This window comes from Scyliorhinus canicula, chromosome 1 (assembly GCF_902713615.1).
Source record: "Scyliorhinus canicula chromosome 1, sScyCan1.1, whole genome shotgun sequence".
In the NCBI taxonomy this organism is placed as follows: Eukaryota; Metazoa; Chordata; class Chondrichthyes; order Carcharhiniformes; family Scyliorhinidae; genus Scyliorhinus; species Scyliorhinus canicula.
Window position 1 is genome coordinate 197,385,972 of NC_052146.1, and position 26,900 is coordinate 197,412,871.

Here is a 26,900-nt window from a genome sequence, read left to right on the forward strand (position 1 = left end):
TTTTGGTCACTAAGGGCAATTTATCATGGCCAATGCACATCTTTGGACTGTGGGAGGAAACTGGAGCACTTGGAGGAAACCCATGCAGACACGGGGAGAACGTGCAGACTTCGCACAGAGAGTGACCCAGCGGGGAAACGAACCTGGGACCCTGGTGCTGTGAAGCCACCGTGCTATCCACTTGTGCTACCGTGCTGCCCTGTAAGGTTTGGGAAATTAAAATCAATGCATCAACTATCTCACTAGCCACTTCCTTTAAACCCTAGGATGAAGTCCACCAGACACGTATGGTGACTGCTGCCTCATGGCACTGAGGACCCAGTTTGACCCCGACCCTGGGTCACTGTCCGTGTTTGTACATTCTCCCCGTGTTGGCGTGGGTCTCACCCCCACAACCTAAACATGTGCAGACTTGGTGGAATATCGACACTAAATTGCCCCTTAATTGGAAAAAAAGAAATGAGTACTCTAAATTTATTTTAAAAATTAGTATACACTGCAGTTTCTTTTCAGTTTTCACAGGATGTTGATGTCAGTGACAAGGCCAGCATATGTAGACCATTCTTAATTGTCTTTGCGAAGATGGTGGGAGCTGCCTTCCTATCCGACTCCAGTACATGTGGTGTAGGTACACCCACAGTGTTGTAGGAAGAGTGCTCTAGGATTTTGACCCAGCGACTGAAGGAATGGTGATAGAGCTCCAAGTTAGGATGGTGTGTGGTTTGGAGGGCAATTTGACTTCTGTTTGGTTTCATTTATTATGGGTAGGAAGGAGGAGAGAGGGGAAAAAATGAAGCTTACGAAAAGGGGCCCCTTCAAACCCATCTGAGAGATATCTGAGGTTCTGCATTGCTGCCTACAAGTTCACATATTTTTGAAACTGCTGGATAACAAAATAGATCAACTTTATGAATACATCTAACAAAATTCAAAAATATGAATGAGGGCTAATGATTACAGAGATCACAACTTGTTTTGCAAGACATTTCTGATTTCCAGCAATGAACATAAAAGAACTAAATAGTGTTTTATACATAATCCAATATGTGGAGAATCATATGTTACGTGTATCAGAACAAAACAACCAAAAATCCCTGATTTGTTTTTCCTCTGACCTCCAAAAGCTGGGATGACTTGGATTAATATTCATTGGGATGTGGAGCATAGTATATTTTCTATAAATTTCACATTAAAAAATGCACAATATAATTTTTCACTTGCACGTGAAATTACTTAAGAGAAGGATTTGTGAAATGATTACTAGTTTGTTTTAGTTCAAATTTCATATTAGTTAAATACCATCATCAATTCAATTTAATGAAAGATATCAGCATATGAAAAATCAATTGTTTAAAAAATGTTGGCATGATTATAAAATCAAGAGACATTTTCACTAAAAGTATGAAACTATTATCCCAAATCAACTTATTTGCCAAACTCACATCAGCCACACTTTGCAAAAACATGCACGCACATTATGAAATAACCTCTGTTCTTTTCCCTCTACACTTCTCATAGTTGAATGGGCAGATAATCTACTGTCCATCCTTCACCTATGCTTTGCTTCACCGGACTGGCTTGTAAAAGAAAAAAAAAACAACCAATTAAGAGTGATTCAGCTTATTCTCTCTCTCTCTCTCCCCCCCCCCCCCCCCCCCCCCCCCCCCCCTCCCCCCCGCGCCTTCTTACCCGATATGTGGAAAGGATCCTGATATTTAGCTCAGCAGTTTACCTCACTGTGAATCAAATGAGACTCTTTCTATTCCTTGACAATATTTTGTCCGTTAAAGCACTGCACTACCACATTCAGTACTTCTAACATGAACATATAATAGAATTTACTGAGTTCTTTCCTCATTTTTCTCTCTTGAAAGTTTATATAGATAGGCATGTTTGCAACCAATGATCTATGCGCTGGTGCAACTTTTTTCCCCCTCCAATATGCTCCTCTATTGCGAGTTGGTGATAACTAAAGGTTTTGCTGTGCAGGAAATTCAACATTAAAAGCACACAGCAAATAAGAACATGCAAATTTATGACAAGTAGATTATTCAGTTAATAGGAAATGATTATTCATTTGGAAACAGTATTTGTGTTCTGGTTCTTCTGTAGAACTGGCTGCAGAATTCAGTGCTTTCTGATGGCCAGTGCCAAATGTTGCACCTGCTTTCCTATGATAATAGTTCAGATGCTTGAGTTCTGTCACTGGGGATCCAACCTCAAGCCTTTGGTTCAGGAACAAAAGCAGGCGCATTCCCTAATGGACCTTGCTCTTGGATGGCAGTGCACAATAAATGCCGCTCAGCAGACTGTGACAGCATGTGGTTGCACTTGTGTCTGCTGTGGGACCTGTAGCGGGAATTTCCAAATGCTAGCCGCCTTCACAGCAGCCTCATTCTAATTTATATCTTTATAGTGTGCTGAGAAGGAACTGTAACATAAAATTTCAAGTGAAATCTAATTAGATCAGATAAATATGGAATGATAACAGATGTTTAAATTTTAATAATTTATATGTAAAACATGTTTTGCCAAAGCAGCTTAGCAGATTGACAATTTTAAAAGAACTTATGAGTAAAATCTTATTAATAATCCAAATGAAGTGTCACTTGTAAATCTTTTTTTTAATTCAACCTGTTTTAATTATTCTGTTGTACAACAAAATAAAACAAGTGAAAGAAACAATTCCAGATATCCCCTCACATAAAAGAACATTATGCCTTAATTTAAGAATTGACTGGAACAGATTTCTTGCAGGAAACCCGACTGAACATTTTAGACTTCCAAACCATTTTGCTGCTTTTAAAACTTAGATCACGCTTATTGTGAGCAGCATATATATTTTTCTAAACAACCTTCTATTCTCAGTAGATATTTAATAAATATTAGATACAACTCCATTCATTTTAATTCAGAATGTACTGAATTAAACAGAACTTGATGCTGAATAGGAGCCAAATCAATATGGGAACTAATGCTTTAAGGGTTACTAATCAACTGAAATATTTCTCCCCACACAGAATTACCATTTTAAAATTACAAGATTTATAACTGCTGTCTTTAGGAAAATTACCAGTTTTAATTTTGTCATAAATGCAACTGATCAGTGGTAGAATAGATCTACAGTGCTTGCACTGCTAACATTATAAACTTGGCAGAAGAGATTTTTTAAAGCTTGTGTACTTTTAGGTGACCACAAAATGTAAAAGGTTCATTATAAAATGGTTGATTACACATCAGCGGATTTGCCCTGTTACTGAATTTTGCATTGGAAGACCCAAACTGTGCATAAGTAGTTGTCCAAGTCAGTTGTGTGCTGTATAATCCCAAGTAAATAGCCAATTAAAAATGTCCATTTTTGAAAGGCACACACATAAAACATGCCTGCAGTACTGTCAGTCAATTTTAAACTACGGAAAAAGCCAAAAACTAGCTCAACCCTTTACAACTTATTAACAAGAAATTTCACTGGGTATGTACATGAATATGCATACAATGTGAAATTATATCTTCAGCTTGGTGCAATGTTACAAAGAAGTATTTAAACTTCACTGCAACAGGTTCCAGGCAGAAAGATACACCTTCTTCGATGTGACTCAAAAGCATTGTGGTGCTAATTATTACAATGGATTAGTTGGGACTCGTTTCCTCAATGCTCACTGTATTTGAACAAACAAAATCCTTTCCCAGTCATCCACCCTGCATTACGTTCATAGTGACTACACAGAAACTAAAACAATAAAGATTCAGCATTAAAAAAATAACTTACACACAGACTTATTTACATTGTACATTTGAGAACGACAAAGGATGGTACAAAGGGAAGATTTTTTTTTCAAGAAAATTAGATTTAGTATAGGTTTATAAAATTGATTTGACTATTGCAAACTTGGATCTGCAATATACTTTACAAATATAACCTTCTGGTGTTATGCTTGATTAAAAACAAAAACAGATTTATTTCTCCATAATTTAAACAATGGTAGACACGTCTTTTTGACCAAATGACTGCAAAGCACACCCTAGGCTAAACAAAGAGCAACGAACCTTTAGGTTGCTGTGGTAACACATCCTCTGATACTGTCCTCCACTCAGCTGGAGCATTCAGTGCTAGTAGGCATTGTGCCTTATCAGATTTCTTCTGCAACCTGCTGGCTGCAAAGTGCAATCTTTTTCCTCCCACCTCTCTCCAATTGAGATGCAAATTAATCTCCTCTGCTGATTAAATTCTCCTTAATCTGACTGTCAAGTGCAGATGTAATCGAAGTTTACAGTTCTAGCAATAAAAACTGTCAGAATGAGGGAGTGTTTTATTCACGGACAGATTATGAAAAGGGCAAAATATACAATTCAAAATGTATTTTTAAACCGAACTCTACTAATCTGCAAGTAAAGCAACATGTCAAAAACTGCCCTATCAGTGTACTGTACAGAGGTTATTTAATTCTCGGTGGTTAAATTCTTCCTTTGGATTTTTTGATAGGCATGTCTGTGTAACACACTCAGTCCTTCATATAGCGCATTGCATTACACAGTCAATAAAGTAAATGTTCACAGTCAGTAGATGTTCAGGAATATCTCTAGTGTAATGAAATGATTCTCAAGCGTTCCACTAGCAAAGCAGTGTCCAATTAGCCTATTATTCTTTCCATTAACTATTTCAGCTCAATAACACAAATTCATTACCAGGCAACTGAACTTCAATCAGGCCCAGGAATATACAAAATAAGCTGCCCTCACTAAGCAGTGTTAATTTCAACCATGTATTTGATCCGAGTTGTCATTCCATCCATGAACAGGATTACTGAACAATTCCCGCTCAATTCAGGAAAAACCGCGCACTATCAAATGCAAGGTCTTAGAGCATCAAGTAGTTTTTAAAGTTATACTAGCAGAGACCCACAAAACATCTGCAGTGCAATGAGCATCATTTTTGCAAGAGTATTTTTAAAAATTCCCATCCCATATCATTCTATTCTCCCATGCCATAACCATCGTATTCTTTCATCCCTCTCATATTCCCATTCCATCCACCATCCCATGTCTTCTTCCTATGCCACCCTTCATTCCATCCCTCCCATGCTATCCCATTCTCACCATATACGTTCCACATCATGCCATTCGCCACACCTCTACCTTCCCACCTGATGCTGACCCTCCAGCCCTCCCAATTCTTTTAGTCAGGGTAATTTCGTTATTGGGTTCCCTCTACCTTCAAACCCACAAAACATTTGTGTTGAAATTAGTAACTTTATTGTAGCAGCGCTTCTTTAAATTCCCATCCCATGTCATTCCCTCCCTCTCATGTCAACCGTCCCATTTCTTTCATTAGTCTCACATCACCCCATTATCCTATATCCCATCCCTTCTTCCTGTGCCACACCTTCCTTCCACTTATCACTACCCAACCCCCCTCACTCCACCCCCATGCCATCCTTCCTCCCTCCAATTCTTGAATGCTTGGTGATATTGCTCTGGACCTGTGGGATGACATTGTGTTAATTAGACTGCAACCTCTCCAGTCCGAAATCCTTAGAAAAGACCCAGAAAACACTGCAGATACAAACATTTATAAGTTCATAAGTGCATAAGATATAGGAGCAGAATTAGGCCATTCTGTCATTGATGATGTGTTCCTATCTGTTACGTACAATGCTATTATTATTATTATTACAGACCAAGAGCTGGATTGCAAAATCAGCCAGAGCATCTGCTCCCTAGAGCACATGACCTAGGAGCTGGAGTAGACAATTTAGCTCCCGAGCCTCAACACCTTCAATGTGATCATGGCTGATCCCATCCTGGCCTCGACTCCACTGCCCTGCCCGTTCTCCATAACCCTTCAACCCATTACCAATTAAAAATCTGTCTAACTCCTCCTTAAAATTACTCACTGTCCCTACATCCACTGCACTCTGGAGTGGTGAATTCCAGATTCACAACCTTTGGGAGAAGTAGTTTCTCCTCAAATCTGTTTTAAATTTGCTACATCTTATTCTAAGATTATGACCTCTTGTTTAGAATACCCCACAAGAGGAAGCATGATCTCCAAGTCCACTTTATCCATGCCTTTTAACATTTTATATACCTCAATTAGGTCACCCCTCATTCTTCTAAACACTAGAGAGTATCGGCCAAAACTGTTCCATCTCTCCTCATACGACAAACCCCCTCATCTCTGGAATCAATCTAGTGAACCTCCTCGGAACTGTCTCCAATGCCACTATATCTTTCCTCAAATAAGGGAACCAAAACTGTGCACAATACTCCAGGTGCAGTCTTATCATGGTATAGTTGCAACAACATTTCCTTACCTTTATACCTTTTGCTGTAAATGCCAACATTCCATTTGAAAAATGAAAATGAAATGAAAATAAAAATCGCTTATTGTCACAAGTAGGCTTCAAATGAAGTTACTGTGAAAAGCCCCTAGTCGCCACATTCCGGCGCCTGTTCGGGGAGGCTGGTACGGGAATTGAACCATGCTGCTGGCCTGCCTTGGTTTGCTTCAAAAGCCAGCTACTTAGCCCAGTGTGCTGAACCATTTGCTTTCCTTATTATCTGCTCCACTTGCATGCTGTTTTCTGTGACTCATGCACGAGGACACCCAGATCCCTCTGCATCAGAGTACCCCAAAGTGTCTCCCCATTTAGGTAATAAATTGCCTTTCCATTTTTTCGACCAAAATGAGTGACCTCAAACTTATCCACGTTAAAACTCCATCTGTCACATTTTGGCCCACTCTCCTAACCTATCTATATACATTTGTAAGGTTCTTATTTCCTCATTGCAATTTACTGTTCCACCTATTTTTTGTCATCTGTGAATTTGCCAATAGAACCTTCTATCCCTGTATCCAAGTTGTTAATATGGATCGTAAATATCTGGGGCCCAAGGACGAAAACTTGTGGCACCCCACTAGTTACATTTTGCCATCCAGAAAAAGATCCATTTATCCCGACTCCTGTGTCCTGTCTTCTATCCAATCTAATAATCCCATGCGATCTCACCTTGGGAATTAACCTTCTGTGTGGCACCTTATCAAATGCCTTCCGGAAGTCCAGATATACTACATCTACAGGATCCCCATTATCCACTTTGCTTGTTACACCTGCGAAGAACTCAAGAAAATTAGTCAAACATGCTTTGCCCTTCATAAAACCAAGCTGACTCTGATGGATAGTGCTTTGGCTTTCCAAATGTCCTGATATTAAGTCCTTGATAATTGATTCCAATAATTTTCCAACAACTGATGTTAAACTAACTGGTCTGTAATTTCCCACATTCTGCCTCCCTCCCTTTTTGAATAAGGGCATTACGAATATCATAACCAATCGATCCACTATCTCTGCTGCCACTTCCTTTAACACCCTAGGATGTAGGCCATCAGACCTGGGGGACTTGTCTGCCTTCAATCCCAAGAGTTTGTTGAGTACCATTTCCTTATTGATGCTGATTGTTCCAAGTTCCACCCTTTCTATTATCTCTGAATTGCCCGTTCCTATAGGATTGGTACCAGTGTTTTCAACTGTGAAAACTGAGACGAAGTATTGATTTAACATCTCTGCCATTTCTGTGTTGATGTGGTAATGCCTGCATTGGACTGCAGTGGGCACAGTAAGAAGTCTTAGAACACCAGGTTAAAGTCCAACAGGTTTGTTTCGAATCACTAGCTTTCGGAGTGTAGCTCCTTCCTCAGGTGAATGAAGAGGTGGGTTCCAGAAACATATACATAGACAAAGTCAATGATGCAAGACAATATTTTGAATGCGAGTCTTTGCAGTTAATCAAGTCTTTACAGGTCCAGATGGAGCGACTGGAGAGAGGGATAATCACAGGTTAAAGAGGTGTGAATTGTCTCAAGCCAGGACAGTTGGTAGGATTTGTAAACCAAGGCCAGATGGTGGGGGATGAATGTAATGCGACATGAATCCAAGCCATTCATTGACGCCATACTCACGTGTGCGGATCTTGGCTATCAGTTTCTGCTCGGCGATTCTGTGTTGTGCCCTTGCCTGCTGAAGTGTTCCCCGACTGGAAGGGAACATTATTGCCTGGTGATTATTGTGCGATGTCCGTTCATTCACTGTCGCAGTGTCTGCATGGTCTCGCCAATGTACCACGTCTCAGGACATCCATTCCTGCAGCGTATGAGGTAGACAACGATGGCCGAGTATGTACCGCGTACCTGGTGGCTGGTGTTCTCACGTGTAATGGTGGTACCTATGTCGATGATCTGACACATCTTGCAGAGGTTGCCATGGCAGGGTTGTGTGGTCGTGGTTGCTGTTCTCCTGAAGGCTGGGTAGTTTTCTGCAAACAATGGTCTGTTTGAGGTTGCGTGGTTGCTTGAAGGCAAGTAGTGGGGGTGTGGGGATGGCCTTGGCAAGATGTTCGTCTTCATCGATGACATGTTGAAGGCTGTGAAGATGTCGTAGTTTCTCCGCTCCAGGGAAGTACCGGATGACGAAGGGTAGTCTGTCGGTTGTGTCCCGTGTTTGTCTTCTGAGGAGCTCGGTGCGGTTTTTTGCTGTGGCGCGTTGGAACTGTCGATCGATGAGTCATATCGACACTTTGAACTATGTTCAAACAAACAAAGGGATACTTAAAAAGTAATAAAAAGAGCTCAGATAAATTACAGGAAAAAAAGAGCACAGATCCAGTTTGTAAGAGTGCATCTTTCAGCGCCTGAAGATGTCTGTTACGTTCCTCGTCGTCTGAGCAGATCCTGTGTATACGGAGGGCTTGTCCATAGGGGATGGCTTCTTTAATGTGTTTAGGGTGGAAGCTAGAGAAGTGGAGCATCGTGAGGTTATCCGTGGGCTTGCGGCAAAGCAAAGTGCTAAGGTGACCGTCCTTGATGGAGATGAGTGTGCCCAAGAATGCAACCGATTTTGGAGAGTAGTCCATGGTGAGTCTGATGGTGGGATGGAACTTATTGATGTCATCGTGAGTCGTTTCAGTGATTCTTCGGTGTGGCTCCAAAGGAAAAAGATGTCTTCAATATATCGGGTCCTGTGCGGCGATAGGTCGTGTTCAAACTTGTGCATGAAGATGCTAGCGTATTGAGGTGTGAATTTGGTCCCCGTGGCTGTTCCGTGTGACTGGATGAAGAACTTGTTGTCGAAGGTGAAGACGTTGTCATCCAGGAAGAAGCGGTTGAGTTGTGGATTTGCATCTGGAGATTGGCAGCTGTCGGTGTTGAGTACTGAGGCTGTTGCAGCAATGCCAACATAATTGGGAATGCTGGTGTAGAGTGACGAGACGTCCATTGTGACAAGGAATGTTCCTGGTTCAACTGGTCCACGGGTGTTGAGTTTCTGTAGGAAGTCCGTCGTATCGCGACAGAAGCTGGGCGTTCCTTGTATGATGGGTTTCAAGATGCCCTCGATGTAGCCAGAGAGGTTCTCGCACATGGTCCCATTGCCTGATACGATAGGACGGCCTTGTGCGTTGGCCTTGTGTATTTTCAGGAGGTAGTAGAGATCTCCAATGCGGGGAGTACATGGGATGAGAACACGCAAGGTGCTCTGAAGGTCTGGATCCAAGGTCTTGATCAGTCTGTTGAGTTGGCGGGTGTGTTCTTTGGTCGGATCTGCGGGTATCTGTCTGTAGTGTTCCTGGTTGTTGAGTTGTCGGTACACTTCTTTGCAGTAGTCCGTTCTATTCAGTATGATGGTGGCCCCTCCTTTGTCTGCTGGTTTGATGACGATGTTGCGTTTGGTCTTGAGAGCGTGGATGACGTTGCGTTGTGCTTAGATGGCGTTCGGGGCTGTCTTGTGAATGCGATTGATGAATCTGGCATTGACGCGATGCTTGACGGCTTGAGCATACATGTTGAGTCTCAGGCAGCTGTGCCCCAGACTGATTCCGCATCTTGATCTCCAGTGCTGTGTTCCCCACTATTAACTCACTAGTTTCAGCTTCCAAGGGGCCAACATTCACCTGAGCGACTCTCTTCCCTTTTATGTACCTGTAGAAGGTTTTGCTATCCTTTTTGATATTCTGTGCTCTTTTTTTCCTGTAACTTATCTTAACTCTTTTTATTACTTTTTAAGTATCCCTTTGTTTATGTTTGAATGCTTCTCGATCTTCCAGCCTGCCACTGGCCTTTGCAATATGATATAATTTAGTTTTTGTCTTTATAAGTCCTTGACCTCCTTGCTAAGCCATGAATGTTTTTTACCCCTCTTATCATCTCTCTGCCTCACTGGGATATATTTTAGTTGTGAGGAATGGAGTATCTCATTAAACAACTGCCAGTCAGCTGCCCTACCATTTAGCTTTCCTGCCCAGTCTATACGGGCCATATCTGTTCACAAGCCTATGTAATTTCCTTTCTTTAATTCCAGAACACTAGCATGGGACTCCACTTTCTCACCCCCCAAACTGAATGTGGAGATGCCAGCGTTGGACTGGGGTGAGCACAGCAAGAAGTCTTACAACACCAGGTTAAAGTCCAACAGGTTTGTTTCGAATCAGTAGCTTTCGGAGCACTGCTCCTTCCTCAGGTGAATGAAGAGGTATATTTCAGAAACATATATATAGTCCAAGTCAAAGATGCAAGACAATGCTTTGAATGCGAGCATTTGCAGGTAATCAAGTCTTTACAGATCCAGAGATAGGGGTAACCCCAGGTTAAAGAGGTGTGAATTGTCTCAAGCCAGGACAGTTGGTAGGATTTCGCAAGCACAGGCCAGATGGTGAGGGATGAATGTAATGCAACATGAATCCCAGGTCCTGGTTGAGGCCGTACTCATGTGTGCGGAACTTGGCTATCAGTTTCTGCTCGGCGATTTAGCATTGTTGCACATTCTGAAGACCACCTTGGAGAACGCTTACCCGGAGATCAGAGGCTTAATGCCCTTGACTGCTGAAGTGTTCCCCGACTGGAAGGGAACATTCCTGTCTGGCGATTGTCGCGCGATGTCCGTTCATCCTTTGTCGCAGCATCTGCATGGTCTCGCCAATGTACCATGCTTCGGGACATCCTTTCCTGCAGCGTACGAGATAGACAACGTTGGCCGAGTCGCAAAAAGTATGTACCGCATACCTGGTGGGTGGTGTTCTCACGTGTAATGGTGGTATCCATGTCGATGATCTGGCACGTCTTGCAGAGATTGCCATGGCAGGGTTGCGTGGTGTCGTGGCCTCTGTTCTAAAAGCTGGGTAGTTTGCTGCAAACAATGGTTTGTTTGAGGTTGCGCGGTTGTTTGAAGGTATCATTCATCCCCCACCATCTGGCCTGGGCTTGTGAAATCCTACCAACTGCCTTAGCTTGAGACAATTCACACCTATTTAACCTGGGGTTACCCCTACCTCTGGATCTGTAAAGAATTAATTATCTGCAAATGCTCGCATTCAAAGCATTGTCTTGCGTCTTTGACTTGGACTATATATATGTTCCTGGAACATTCCTCTTCATTCACCTGAGAAAGGAGCAGTGCTCCGAAAGCTAGTGATTCAAAACAAACCTGTTGGACTTTAATCTGGTGTTGTAAGACTTCTTACTGTGGGGACCTATAGATTACTCTTCCCTTTGTTATTTCTTATTTCTACCAGACTGATTCGATATCTTGTTCTCCAGTGCTTATATTATTTCTCATTACAGCACTGAACCCTTTCCTCACCAGCCGGGCTATGCCACCTCCTTTTCCTTTCAGCCTATCTTTCCGAAGTTTGTTCCGAATGCTTCTTGCATTGAGATGCAAAGCTATTAAATTTGTTTTAAAGTTAGATTTCCCTACTCTTCTATAATTCCTTGGTGCATTAAGACATTCACCTGTTCCCTCACTTTTATTTTCTGGTAACCATCCACCACATTGCTAACTTGTACTTTTACTTCCATCTTGAAATTAGGTTTTTTAGTTTCCTCTACAACTGAACCCCCACCCCCTACTGTTTAGTTTAAAGCCCTGGTTGCGCGGTTTGCTAGGATTCTGGACCCAGCATGATTCAGATGAAGACCGTCCCTTTCCCACAGGTCCCCTCTTCCCCAATTATGGTGCCATATGTCCCACAAATCCAAACCCATTTCTCCCACACCATTCTTTGAGCCACACATTTACCTCCTCAATCTTATTGACCCTGTGCCAATTAGCTTGTGGCTCAGGTAGTAATCCAGAGATTATTATCTTTTTGGCTTTTTAATTTAGCTCCTAGCTGTTCATACCTGCTTAGCAGAACCTCTGTCTTTGTTCTACCTATGTTGTTGGTACCAATGTAGACCACAACAACTGGATCTTTACCCTCCCACTCCAAGTTCCTCTGCAGCCCAGATGAGATATCCTGAACCCGAGCACCAGGTAGGCAACCCAACCTTTGGGATTCTCGATCCTGGTCGCAGACCCCCCCCCCCCCCCCCCCCCACCCCACTTGAATGCTCCCTGTACCACGGTGCGGAGGTCAGTTTGCTCATCCCCGCTGCAGTCCCCATTCCCATCTACACATCTACACAGGGAGCAAGAATCTCAAACCTGTTGGACAGGGACAAGGGCTGAGGCTCCTGCAAGCCTACCTCCTGGATCCCTCTACCTGCCTCACTCGCAGTCCCTGACCACTGGCCGAATTTAAGTTAGCTATTCTCAGGGGTCTGACCGCCTCCTGGAACACAGTGTCCAGGTACTTCTCCCCTCCTGGGTGTGTCGCAGTGTCTGAAGCTCATCAACTCTGAGCCAGAGTTCCTCAGGCAATCAACATTTACTACAGATGTGCTCACTGGGAGCCACAGTGTGGTCCCCATCTCCCACATCAGACAGAAACAGCACATCACCTGACTCTCCATGTCTACTTTATTTAATTAGTTTTTAATTTGGCTTTTAAAACCTTAATTTTTTGTTTTATAAACTGTTTTGTCAAAAAAATCTCTCCTTATTACCTGTCTGAAAGCAATTTATAAACTGTAATGAAATGGGTTTTCAAATTTAACAAAGTTTCCCTATTAGCCAATCAAATCACAGCCTTCCTGTGATGTCTTTGATTTTTCTCCCCAGTTGGAACTCTATCAGTTTAGTGAGAGAGACAGAGTGAGAGTGAGTGAGAGAGACAGACAGAGAGAGAGAGACAGACAGACAGAGACCGTGAGAGAGACTGAGAGAGTGAGAGAGACAGAGAGAGAGTGAGAGAGACAGAGACAGAGTGAGAGAGACAGAGAGAGAGTGAGAGAGACAGAGAGAGAGTGAGAGAGACAGAGAGTGAGTGAGAGACAGAGAGAGAGGGAGAGACAGAGAGAGTGAGTGAGAGGGACAGAGAGAGAGAGAGAGAGGGACAGAGAGAGAGAGAGACAGAGAGTGAGAGAGAGAGACTGAGAGTGAGTGAGAGAGACTGAGAGTGAGAGAGAGATAGTGAGTGAGAGAGACAGTGAGAGTCAGAGCGAGAGAGACAGTACCTCCTTAACTTCCCGAGTTGCAATCTGTTTAATTACCGGTCAGCTGTTCTCTCCACTGCTGAAATTGAAGGTCTCAGATCCCTGCTCAGAATTTAAATTTTCTTACCTTCCCGAGCTGCTCTCTCTTTGTTTACCTGTCAGCTGTTCTCCTCTCTCCTGCGGTGTCTGGAACTCCTCTCTCCGACTCTGCTCCCTGGAGACTTACCAGTCACTTCTCTCCCTTGTAGCCTCAGCTTCGCCTTCTCCCAGTTCCATCTAACTTCCAGATTTTACCCAACTCCAAAATGCACTCTCACTCAGCCAAAGAATCACTCTCAGTGCAGACTACTTACTTTTTATATAAAAGTGATAAAACATTATGAAGCAGTAATAAAAATGTTTTTCTCATAAATATTTTTCCACAGCCAAAGTACGGTCTTAAAATGATTCTGATGACAGAATGGTGCCATTCTGATGATATTATTGTTCAAACAATTTCTGGATAACTTGCATTTGCAAACAATAGATCTCCAGGCTGGAGAGGTTTCAATGTATTTTAAAATTTGACTGTAAAATTTGGATACTGAATGTACCCAGACACTGCCCACCAAATAAATGCAACAATTCCTTAAACTAGACAAAAACTGGGTATTATAGATTTAGTTGCAGTTTCAGAACAATCATAGGTGTACGATATTGTTGCTGAACTCCATGATATGTGGATACAGACCCAGTGCTACCAGTCAATTTTCTAATATAAACAATACTGGCCTTATTATAACAGAAATCTAAATGAATCATCAGCAAAAAAGCAAACAATCGAATTGATTACAACGAGATCTTAATATCCAATATTTGAATATTCAATAGAATGAAGCCATAATCAGTGTGAAGACTATGATGCCCGAAGTACAAAATAATGTAAGTTGTGGGAAAATGGATAATGGCCTGAATTTTAGGCCTGATATATAACTGGACACTTTAAATTAAGAATTGGACATTTTAAATCAGAGCCAAAGTCAGCCCACAGGCAGGCCTCATGGGAATTCGAACAGCCAAGTTCAAATACATTGAGCAGAGACAGACAGTCAGACATCTGGGCCTGCCCTGTAAACAGGACATCAGGAGACAATCAGTTCCATTCAAATGGATTGATTGTTGTGGATCGCCCAGATTAAGCTCGACTTTCTGGCACCCAGATTTCTCACCGTTACCATATATGGAGTAATGTTACATGCGGACAGTATCCCTGGAAACGGACCCCCCCCCCCACCCCCCCATGCGGACAGTATCCCTGGAAACGGACCCCCCCCCCCCCCGAGGTGGGTTCCTGATGTCCTGCAGAGTTGCAATCAACAACTCCATTGGGTGTTGCGACCCCCGCCCGAGATATCATTGGTTGAGTGCCAGAGAACTTTCTGGAAAGGCGTGGAGAGGTAGAAGAATCGACCACCAGGAGCCTCTCCAGCGAAGACTCGGCGGAGAAGATTCAATGGCGGATCAGAGAACGGAAGGAAGCAACGTGCAAGACCCACCTTCGTAGACAGAGGCACTGAGACAACGGAGATTCAGAAAACTGGGCTCGCAGCTCGACTGAGTTCATTGGTATGGGTAGTATTAAGAATCTTGGGATTATTGAAGTTGGGATAATTTAAGGGGGGGTAACTGTTTTTACTGTGTTTGATAATAAACTTGGTGGAACTGTAAACTTTGCCTTTTTTCACCTTGCAAATAAGGGCATCTGGGTAAAACATTTCAATAATAAACTGATCAAAGTATCTGAAGTTTTACAGACAAAAATGTCCAATTTGGTCAGTAGATCTAGATTAAGGAATGACTAGCTAGCCATATGTCAGAGACAATCATTCTAACAGGAATGTCATTACCTGACCAGCAAAGTGAACCAAATAAGTTTATAGAAATAAACAAAGCTTTCCTGAAGACCATACTGAATCAGAAGAAAAAGGATACAAGCTCTGGTAGAGGGGTATGAACGACTTCACAGCTCGACTGGCATTAATGCCTGTGGCACGGACAAGACTTGGCAGAAGTTTTTCATTCACAATGGCTCCGTCAAAGAGAGGACCAAAAAATGGGACCTGAAACACATTAAAGTCCCTTTACAGTTAATACATTGTATGCAGTTAAATACTCATATCAAGGGATTTTAAGTTAATTAGTGACTGCAACACAAAATTTCTAACACTGATGAGACTTGTGTTCTGCATGAGCATACAAAAGTTAAGCCGAAAAGAGGAAATGACTCATTGCCCCACCAAGCCAATTCATTTTACATGTTATCTATAGGTCATACTATTGATAATAATCTTTAAAAGAGGAACCTATAATATGTATAACACCAGCGATTTAAACCATTCAATGTATGAGACATGACCTAACCTGCTGCGCAAACCCCTTCGCTGATTGTACGAAGGTTGGTTTGTGGCATAATTAATATATTCAAATAGGCTTTGAGCAGGAAAGGGCTGGCTAGAGCTGCCAGCTCCACATTAAGTACCTTTTCCAGTATTCTTTGAGTCAGGAGAAGCTGGAGCATTTTCCTCAGACACTTTTACATCTTTTGCTTCCCTTCTACGAATGGTGGCCTCCATCTCCTTTCACAACCCCCCACCAGCATCCCAGATATCCTCGCTTCCTTCACCTTATCGCTATGTCCAAACTTAGCATTCCACACCCGCGATGCCCAAATACTCCCTCCTGTCTCAATGACTGATCAGCAACTCCCCAGTGCCACCTCAAGAAAGGAATTTAGAAAAGAACGAGTACTTGTTGTAGCTTTGGATACTAAAGGCTGTATTTTGCCTCTCCTGCCAGCGAACTCGAAGGCTGAGGCCACATAAAATCCAGTGGAAGGCCTCCCGCCACCTAACCGGACACGCCAACCTGTCTGAAATTTTACATGGAGTAGGAGAAGCATCAGATGGCATGCCAGCCATTTGACCTATTGACTACTTAAGGGCTTCATCCCGCTTCCACTGATACTTAGCCTGTGGCGGGCAAAAAGCCTAGCAACTTTACTGGGTCAGGAGGTGGTGGTGGAGGTTGATCTCTTTTGTGGGCCCACTGGCCCCTGGTCTTTAGTCCTCACCCAAGCCTCTTGAATCTAGCTCCCCATCCCCTTACCCTTGAACCTACCTGGGCTCCTTGGCATGGTGTGACTGCCTTCGTCCCAACAGTGCCACCGCACTGCTGGGCACTGCTGGTGCTGCACAGCTGCTGGTCATCCGATTAGCCAGCAACGTTCGAAGGTGACGCTACTCCTCAAGAAAAGGGTGGAAGTTTCACCTCAAAGCAATTAATGCTTCTCCCAGTGTTACATTTCTGTTGGACAGCCATCTGGATCGTGGGTGCCCCCTACCCCATGTATAAATGCATCTGTAACCAAAAATGTAAGTACCTCTGGCTGTTCACTCTCCCTGCTCAGAATGTCCCACAGCTACTAAGTGACATCCTTGACATCAGAAAGACAGTATACCATCCTGGAGTCAAGTCTTCTGCCCATTCCCTGAACTATCGAATTCCCTATCACTATTGCTCTTCCACTCTTACTCCACCATGGACCTAACGCAGCCTGCACTCACCAGCATACAGAACAGATCAGTGAGCAGTTTTCATTTAGGAAGTGATGGCCGGAACCCATTCCTAATCTGCATGTTGATCCTGGAGCTCCAAATACAATAATTTGTATCCCACCTTCAGTATTCAGGTTTCTGCTGAAATCTTCCCAATGTTCCCAAAACCATTCGGGAGCTGCGTCAGAAGGGTGTGGTGGGGCAGTGCGAAAGCGCGGGCTTTCCTCTGGTTTCCCGCGCTGCGGGGCTGGGGGGTGGAGACGGTGACGGGGCCTTAACTGGTTCTTCCCCGCGCTGGAGCGGTGCCAGGAGGAGGAATAGATTGGGGGAATGATCCCACTTCGGGAGGGGTCGGGCTCTTGGCGGGAGTTTCCGGGGTCAGCAGAAGTTAGCTGACCCACGGAAGTACAATGGAGGACGGTTCGCGGCTGGGAGGGTTCCTAGCCTGGGGGGGAAGGGAGGGGGGGGAAAGGGGAATACCGGGTTGCTGCTGATAGGGTCAAGAAGGAGCTGGTGGGGGCTGGGGGGACAGAGGTGAGGGGTTGTCGCTATGGGGACGGGGTCGAGCAGGAGGTGCTGGCCTGGGGCGGGCAGTCGACGGGCTATGGCTAGCCGACGGGGGAGGGGGGCGGGTCGCCCTCTGATCCGGTTGGTCACCTGGAATGTGAGAGGGTTGAATGGGCTGGTGAAGCGGTCGAGGGTACTGGCTCACCTGAAGGGGCTAAAGGCGGATGTGGCAATGCTTCAGGAGACCCACCTGAGGGTGGCGGACCAGGTCCGCCTGAGGAAGGGATGGGTGGGGCAGGTTTTCCACTCGGGGTTGGATGTGAGGAACCGGGGAGTGGCGATTCTGGTGGGGAAAAATGTGTTGTTTGAGGCATCGGAGGTGGTGGCGGATAAGGGGGGTAGGTATGTGATGGTTAGGGGCAGGCTACAAGGAGAGAAGGTGGTACTGGCTAGTGTGTATGCCCCAAATTGGGACGATGCGGGCTTTATGAGGCGTATGTTGGGACGGATCCCGGATCTGGAGGTGGGAGGTCTGATCATAGGGGGGGACTTTAATACGGTGTTGGATCCTTCACTGGATCGGTCCAGCTCTAGGACGGGTAGGAGGCCGGCGGCGGCCAAGGTACTGAGAGGGTTTATGGATCAGATGGGTGGAGTGGATCCATGGAGATTTGTGAGGCCGAGGGCACGCGAGTACTCTTTCTTCTCCCACGTACATAGGGTCTACTCTCGGATAGATTTCTTCGTGGTGAGTAGGGGACTGATTCCGAGAGTGGAGGAGGCCGAGTATTCGGCCATTGCAATCTCCGACCACGCTCCGCATTGGATAGAGTTGGAGATGGGGGAGGTACGGGACCAGCGTCCGTTGTGGCGGTTGGATGTGGGGTTGTTGGCGGAGGAGGAGGTGTGTAGGAGGGTCCGGGCAAGTATTGAGGGGTACCTTGAGGTGAATGATACGGGGGAGGTTCAGGTGGGGATGGTCTGGGAAGCCCTGAAGGCAGTAATTCGTGGGGAGCTGATATCCATCCGGGCACACAGGGAGAGGAGCGAGAGGAGTGAGAGGGATAGACTGGTGGGAAAGATGCTGGAGGTGGACAGGAGGTATGCAGAGACACCAGAAGAGGGACTGTTGGGGGAGAGGGGCAGCCTGCAGGCTAAATTTGATTTGCTGACCACTAGAAAGGCGGAGGCACAGTGGAGGAAGGCACAAGGGGTAGTGTACGAACATGGTGAAAAGGCGAGTAGGATGCTGGCTCATCAGCTCCGTAAGCGGGATGCGGCTAAGGAGATTGCTGGAGTGAGAGACAAGAGTGGGAATGTGGTGCGGAAGGGGGTAGAGGTGAATGAGGTCTTCAAGGACTTTTACGGGGAACTGTACCAGTCGGAGCCAACGGGGGAAGAGGAGGGGAATGGAGAGGTTCCTTGACAGGCTTTCTTTCCCGAAGGTGCAGGAGGAGAAGGTGGAGGGGCTGGGTGCGCCGATTGAGCTGGAGGAGCTAGTTAAGGGGATCGGGCAGATGCAGTCAGGGAAGGCACCGGGGCCGGATGGGTTCCCGGTGGAATTTTATAAAAAGTTTGTGGACCTAGTGGGCCCCTTGCTGGTGCGGACACTCAACGAAGCGTGGGAAGGGGGACTTTGCCCCCGACGATGTCACGGGCGCTGATCTCGTTCATTTTAAAGAAGGACAAGGACCCCCAGCAGTGTGGTTCATACAGGCCCATATCTCTCCTCAACGTGGATGCTAAGGTGCTGGCAAAAATCCTGGCCACCAGGATAGAGGACTGTGTGCAAGGGGTTGTGCATGAGGACCAGACAGGTTGTGTGAAGGGAAGGCAGATGAACACGAATGTGCGGAGATTGCTGAATGTCATTATGATGCCGGCGATTGAGGGGGAGGCAGAGATAGTGGTGGCGCTGGATGCGGATAAGTGAAGTGGGGGTACCTATGGGAGGTGTTGGGGAGGTTTGGATTTGGTGAAGGGTTCATTAGATGGGTAAGGCTGCTATATGAGGCCCCGATGTCGTGCGTGGCCACGAATAGGAGGAGGTCGGAGTACTTCCGGCTTTACCGAGGGACCAGGCAGGGTTGCCCCCTGTCCCCCTTATTGTTTGCACTGGCAATCGAGCCGCTGGCGATGGCATTGAGAGATTCAGAGAGGTGGAGAGGCTTGGTGCGAGGTGGAGAGGAACATAGGGTGTCGTTGTATGCCGACGACCTGTTACTGTATGTGGCGGACCCGGTGGGAGGGATGCCGGGAGTGATGGAGTTACTAGCCGAGTTTGGGACCTTCTCAGGTTATAAATTAAACTTAGGCAAGAGCGAGGTGTTTGTGGTGCACCCTGGAGACCAGGAGGAAGGAATTGGTAGGCTCCCGTTTAGGCGGGCAGGGGAGAGCTTTAGGTACCTGGGGGTGCAAGTGGCCAGGGACTGGGGGACTCTCCACAAGCATAACTTTACCAGACTGGTAGATCAGATGGAGGAGGAGTTCAGGAGGTGGGACATGCTGCCATTGTCGTTGGCGGGGAGGGTGCAGTCCGTCAAAATGACAGTGCTTCCGAGGTTTCTGTTCCTTTTTCAGTGCCTGCCCATATTTATCCCCAGGGCCTTCTTTAGGAGAGTGACCGGCAGTATTCTGAGCTTTGTGTGGGCACATGGGACTCCGAGAGTGAGGAGGGTGTTCCTGGAGCGAGGAAGGGATAGAGGCGGGCTGGCGCTGCCCAACCTTCTGGGGTACTATTGGGCAGCCAATGTGTCAATGGTGCGTAAATGGGTGATGGAGGGGGGAGGGGCGGCGTGGAAAAAAATGGAGATGGCGTCATGTAGAGGTACGAGCCTGGGTGCCATGGTAACGGCACCGTTGCGGCTCTCCCCTAAGAGGTTTACCACAAGCCCGGTGGTGGCGGCGACCCTAAGAATCTGGGGACAGTGGAGACGGTATCGGGGGGAAACAGGGGGCTCGATGGAAGCTCCACTGGGTGGCAACCATCGGTTCATCCCGGGGAACACGGATGGGGGATTCAGGGGGTGGCAAAGGGCGGGCATCAGCAAATTGAGGGACCTGTTTATTGGTGGGAGGTTTGCGGGCCTGGGGGAACTGGAAGATAAATTTGGCCTTCCCCAGGGGAACATGTTCAGATACCTGCAGGTAACGGCGTTTGCTAGGCGACAGGTAGAGGGATTCCCTTTGCTGCCCTCGCAGGGGACGATGGACAGAGTGCTTTCGGGGGTGTGGGTAGGAGAGGGGAAGGTGTCTGACATCTAAAAGGTAATGCAGGAGGTGGAGGAGTCGTCATTGGAGGAGCTGAAGGCTAAATGGGAGGAGGAACTCGGGGAGCAGATAGAGAACGGGACTTGGGCGGAGGCCTTGGAGAGAGTCAACTCTTCCTCCTCATGTGCGAGGCTTAGTCTCATCCAATTTAAGGTGCTGCACCGGGCCCACATGTCCGGGACTAGGATGAGTAGGTTCTTCGGGGGTGAGGACAGGTGCACCAGATGTTCGGGGAGTCCTGCGAACCACGCCCATATGTTCTGGGCATGCCCAGCACTGGAAGAATTCTGGAAGGGGGTGGCGGGGACGGTGTCGAGGGTGGTTGGATCCAGGGTCAAACCAGGGTGGGGACTCGCGATTTTTGGAGTTGCGGTAGAGCCGGGAGTGCAGGAGGCGAAAGAGGCCGGTGTCCTGGCCTTTGCGTCCCTAGTAGCCCGTCGAAGGATTCTGTTACAATGGAAGGATGCAAGACCCCCAAGCGTGGAGACCTGGATCAGTGACATGGCGGGATTTATAAAATTGGAAAAGGTCAAATTTGCCCTGAGAGGATCAATACAAGGGTTCTATAAACGATGGCAGCCTTTTCTGGACTTCCTGGCTCAGAGATAGGTAACTGGGTCAAAGCAGCAGCAACCCGGGGGGGGGGCATTATTGTAGTGTTTATTCTGTAACTTTATAGTGTGTTAATTTGCGTTGTTGTTAAAATGCTGGGTTGTTCATGGGGATGGGGCGAATGTATATGATTGTTAATATTATTGTTATTTTCGGTATTTTACCAAGGTGCGTCAATGTTGTATAAAATCAAAATTTCTGAATAAAAATTATTTTTTAAAAAAAAATGTTCCCAAAACCATGACAGGTCCCCATGGTTCTGTCAATATGGTGGATGTTTACTTGGGCAGAATCCCAGCAGGTTCATAATATAATTAAGTAAAAGGATTACTGATAATTTTCTGGCTTTAGGACGATATATGTCTGTTCAGCCTGATCTAACTTATTGGTGGATCTGCACCTTAACTGACCTAGCCTCAACATTTTCTCTTTTTTTGGGGGATGTGGTTGAGGGAGGAGTTCCAGATTTCCACTACCATTTGGGGGAAGAAACGCTTTCTGACATGGTGCACCTAAACAAATCACAGGAAATGAACAATGCTCCAGAACTGATTATATTTAATGCCACCATAGACTTTCAGGGAATCAAAGAATATGAGTAGTGGGTAGGGAAGTGGGATTGAAGTCCAAGCTCAGTCATGATTCTACTGAATGGAGGAGCAGGCTCAATGGGCTGTATGATCTATGCCTGCTCCTATCGCATGTGTCCTTGTCTGACATAATACCCAAATGGTGTGGCTCTAATTTGTTCTGGATTCCGCCAGTGGAAATTTTCATCTACCATATCAATTCTTTGAATCACCTTAAGCATCTTCAGTGCTCAAGGGAATGCAAGCCTGGTCTATGCAAACAGCTCTCATGATGTAAGCCTTTGCGCCAGAGTGCAATTCTGGTCAGTGTTACAACCAAGGTTATTATATCCTTCTTGATGTGCCCACAGCTGAATGCAGTACTCTAAAGAGCAACATTCCATTAGACATTTTTGTGCCCATCTGGTAATGAGTTATGTACTTGAACCCCTTAAATCTTTTTCCTAGTTTCTTGCCATTTAGAAAATGATCCACCTTTCTTTGATATAAAGTGGAAGACCTCACAGTTGTTCGTTTTGAATGCCATTCTACCCACTGTTGCACCTACTCAATCTACCATTCATTTTGCAATTTTCTATTCCCAGCTCCACTCTTACTATGCCACCCAAATTGGTGTCATCAGCAAATGTGGATATATGGTTCCCTGTTCCTTCATCCAAGTCATTTATAAATATTGTCAAGAACTGAGTCCCTATGATAGATCCCTGGGGGAATACCAATAGGAATACCATATCAATTCTCTTATGTGGAACCTCTTTGAATGTCTTTTAGAAGTCGATATAAATAACATCCATAGACGACCTTTTACTTGCGTTAGTTACCTCTTCAAAAAATTCAACTCGGTTTGTTAGACATGTGTTACCCGTTACACATTATGCTGGCTCTGTGTTCAGTTCATATTTTCCTCAAGTATTGAGCCCCTAAAAATAATTTGAAAGGGCAGCACGGTGGCACAGTGGTTAGCATTGCTGCCTACGGCGCTGAGGACCCGGGTTCGAATCCCGGCCCTGGGTCACTGTCTGTGTGGAGTTTGCACATTCTTCCCGTGTTTGCGTGGGTTTCACCCCCACAACCCAAAAGATGTGCAGGATAGGTGGATTGGCCATGCTAAATTGCCCCTTAATTGGAAAAAATAATTGGGTACTCTAAATGTATTTTTAAAAATAGATTTGAATAACTTAGCCACAACAGATATTAAGGCCGGAATTATTCAGCTGTCTGCTAGCAGTGGGATTCCTGGGTCCTGTAGGCAGCACACCCCTGCCCATGGGTTTCCCGGCGGTGTAGGGTGGCTTCAATGGAAATTCCCATTGACAGCGGCGAGAACAGAGAATCCAGTCGCCAGCGAAAGGCACACCGCCTCCCGCTGCTGAGAAACACGCAGCTGGGATGCGTGAGAGTACCTACCGCCCTAAATTAATAAGATTATAATTCTTCAGTTTATCCCTTTTCATTTCTTATAATGTAGCGACTTTGCAAATTCTTTTTAATACAAAGGGTCAATTCTTGAAATTGGGAGATTTTTGAAAGATATGATGAGAGCATTAGGATTTCCTTGCCTACTTCTTTTAATAACCTGGAATGGTATCCAATGGAGCACGGAGACTTGTCTGGCTTTGTTTTCTTTGTTACCTAAAGACTATTCAAATGCATTCTTAGCTGGTCTCTTGTGTTCTACCCTTTGTGAACTTGAGGGAATCCAATATGCTGCTGCCAGTATCCTAACTTGGATCAAGTCCCATTCACTTATCACCTATGTGATCACTGACCTACGATGACTCCTTGTGAAGCAGGCCATGATTTAAAATTCTCACCCTTGTTTTCAAATCCCTCCATGGCCTCATCCTTCCCCATCTCTGTAATCTCTACCAGTTCCAGCCCTCTCAGATAACTGAGCCCATCAAATCCTGGCATTCCCACTTTTAAATTCTCCACCATTGATAGTTGTGCCTTCAGTTATTGAGACACTATACTTTAGAATTATATTCTGGAAGGCACTGGGACCAGATGGCTTCCCGGCGGACTTCTACAAAACATTCGCGACAGCACTGGCCCCGCACCTGCGGGAGACGTTCTAAGACTCGCAGGTGAGGGGCACACTGCTACCTGCGCTAACACAAGCCTCAATCTCGCTAATACCTAAGAAAGACAAAGACCCAACTGAATGTGGTTCATACAGACCCATCTTGCTACTGAACTTTGACACCAAAATATTGGCCAAGATCTTAGCCAAAAGGCTAGAAGACTGCATATCAGAGGTGGTCGCAGAGGATCAAACAGGCTTTGTCAAAGGTAGACAGCTAACATCGAACATCAGACGCCTGCTGAACGTGATCATGATGCCATCCTGGGACAGAGCACCTGAGGTGATCGGATCCCTGGATGCAGTAAAGGCCTTCGACAGAGTCGAGTGGAAGTACCTTATAGAGGTGCTGGAGCGGATCAGGCTCGGAAAAGATTCACTTCAGGGTGAAACTCTTGTACAATGCTCCCATGGCAAGCATGCGGACAAACACCCGCTCCCAGTATTTCCTGCTGCACAGGGACACCAGGCAGGGACGCCGACTGCCATCGCTGTGGTTCGTCCTAGCGATCAAACCATTAGCGGTCGCTCTCAGAACAGCAAAGAACTGGAGGTGGATACAAAGAGGAGGCAGAGAGCATAGAGTCTCGCACTACATGAATGACCTGCTCCTATACATGTCGGACTCACAAAGTAGCATGGAAGGAATCATCATGCTCCTGAAAGAGTTTGGTGCCTTCTTGGGCTACAAACTCAACATGAGCAAAAGCGTGATTTTCCCCATGAACTGGCTAAGAGGAGGAGCAGCACTGGTGGGACTGCCGTTTAAACAAGCCCGACACAAATTCCGCTACCTGGGGATCCAAATCGCTCATGACTGGATGGGGATCCACAAATAGAACCTGACCAGTCTGACAGAGGAAGTCAAAAAGGAGCTGCAGAACTGGATCACACTCCCAAAATGATCATCTGGCAAAAACGATCAAACACTGCCCAGATACCTCTTCCTACTGAGATCCATCCCTATCTATATCCCGAATACCTTTTTTAACGCACTGGACAAATTACCCATGGTGTTTGTATTTTTGGGGGGGATGCTAGGATCACAAGGAAGGTCCTACAGAAAACAAAATCCAGGGGAGGGCTAGCTCTCCCAAACCTACAATTCTACCACTGGGCAGCGACGGTGGAAAGAGTGATGGGATGGATAAAGGAGCCAGAGGCCGAGTGAGTACGTGCAGAGGGGGCCTCCTGCAAGGGGATCTCCCTCCGGACCCTCGCCACGGCAACACTCCCATCCCCACCCAAGAAACACTCTAGCAGTGACAGCCACCCTCCAGACATGGTAACAACTATGGCAGCAATTCGGATTGACCGAAATGTCCGACAAAGCCCCCATCTGCAATATCCACAGATTCATACCAGCACTCACCGATACCACCTTCAAAAAGTGGAGACAGGGCAGGGGGGCAGTGACAGTCAGGGACCTATACACTGACGGTAGGTCACAACACTGGAAGAACTGACGCAGAGATTCCAACTAGCTAAAGGCAACAAACTCAGATACCTGGAGCTTAAAAACTTCCTACGGAAGGAGACAAGGACATACCCGCAACCACCACGACAGACACTATTGGAAGGGCTACTGGATGCAGACTTCCTAGGCAGGGGGAACTGCAGTGACATGTATGAATGACTGTTAGAAAGGGCCGACTCTGAACTGTACACCACAAGGAGGAAATGGGAGGAAGATTTTGGAGTGATCTGCCTCTCTGTATGTACACAAGGGATTAATGTAAAGACACTACAAGTAAGCAATCACGGGACTTCCGGTGGTGACTGTGGAGTGAAAGGTTGCACATTTGGCAGCTCCTGCTCTTGATAGTCTTTGAGGCTTTTAAGCTGGATTTCTACAGGAATTTTTCAAAATAAAGGTGTAATAGCGAGAAAAGAAGGAGGTGACTCTAGTTTATGGAGCTGCGCGCCCAGGGAAAAATCGAAAAAGGGGGAATCAAAAGTTGGTTGGAAGTGAGGACCAGAGTTTGAGGGAGGCAATGGCAGGGACACAGGGTCTGACCTCGCCAGCTCAGTGGTCGACGGCCCGGTTGGTGAGCTTCTTGACCGAAAAGTTCACTCAACATCGCAGGGAGTGTGCGGAGGACCTGGCCAGGCCGGTGAGCTCGATCAGGGCTACTGTTAATCATGTGGAGGCGAGATTGATGACCCAAGGACAGGCGATCCAGAGCTAAAGGAGCTGGTGGCGGAACGAGAGGAGCAGTTCAACGCGATGGCAGCTGACATCGGGATGTTACAGGACCAACAGAAACAACTGCTGGAGAAAGTGGAGGACCTGGAGAACCGTTCTCGGAGGCAGAATATCCAGATCGCTGGTCTGCCAGAGGGGAAGGAAGGAGCGGATGCTGGTGCGTATGTGGGGAAGATGTTGGAGAAGCTGATGGGGCAGGGTTCGTTCTCTAAGCCGTTGGAGGTGGACCTGACCCACAGGGCGCTTATGCATAAGCCCCAGGGGCATGAGGCCCCAAGGGCGATGGTGGTACGACTACATCGGCTCTTAAACAAGGAACGCATCACGAGGTGGGCCATGCTGATGAAACGGTGCATGTGGGAAGTTGATGAGATCCGGGTGTATTAGGACTTGGGAGCAGAACTCGCAAAGAGGAGGGTGAGTTTTAATAAAGTCAAGGTGGCCCTGTACGAGAAGAAAATAAAGTTTGGACTATTTTACCCAGCCTGTCTATGGGTGACCTATGAGGGTCAGGGGCTCGACTTTGGCTTGCCAGAGGACGTGGCGGACTTAATGAAGGACAATAATTTGTTGGGAAAATAAGGATCCTGAACCTTGACTGTGGAGAACTGAGCTAGAAGTGATGTTTTGCTTTGTAAAAACCTTCGAGTTTTAACTTTTAATTTAATTGCGA

At 45.9% G+C, this 26,900-nt stretch overlaps 1 protein-coding gene across 1 annotated transcript in view; it reads right to left on the reverse strand.

Moving 5' to 3' along the window:
- ralgapa2 (Ral GTPase activating protein catalytic subunit alpha 2) overlaps nt 1-26,900 on the reverse strand; it is a 730,448-nt gene that overhangs the window by 233,020 nt on the left and 470,528 nt on the right. The window contains 1 exon segment of the mRNA XM_038805980.1: nt 15,338-15,465. Within this exon segment, the coding sequence (XP_038661908.1) occupies nt 15,338-15,465 (128 nt within the window).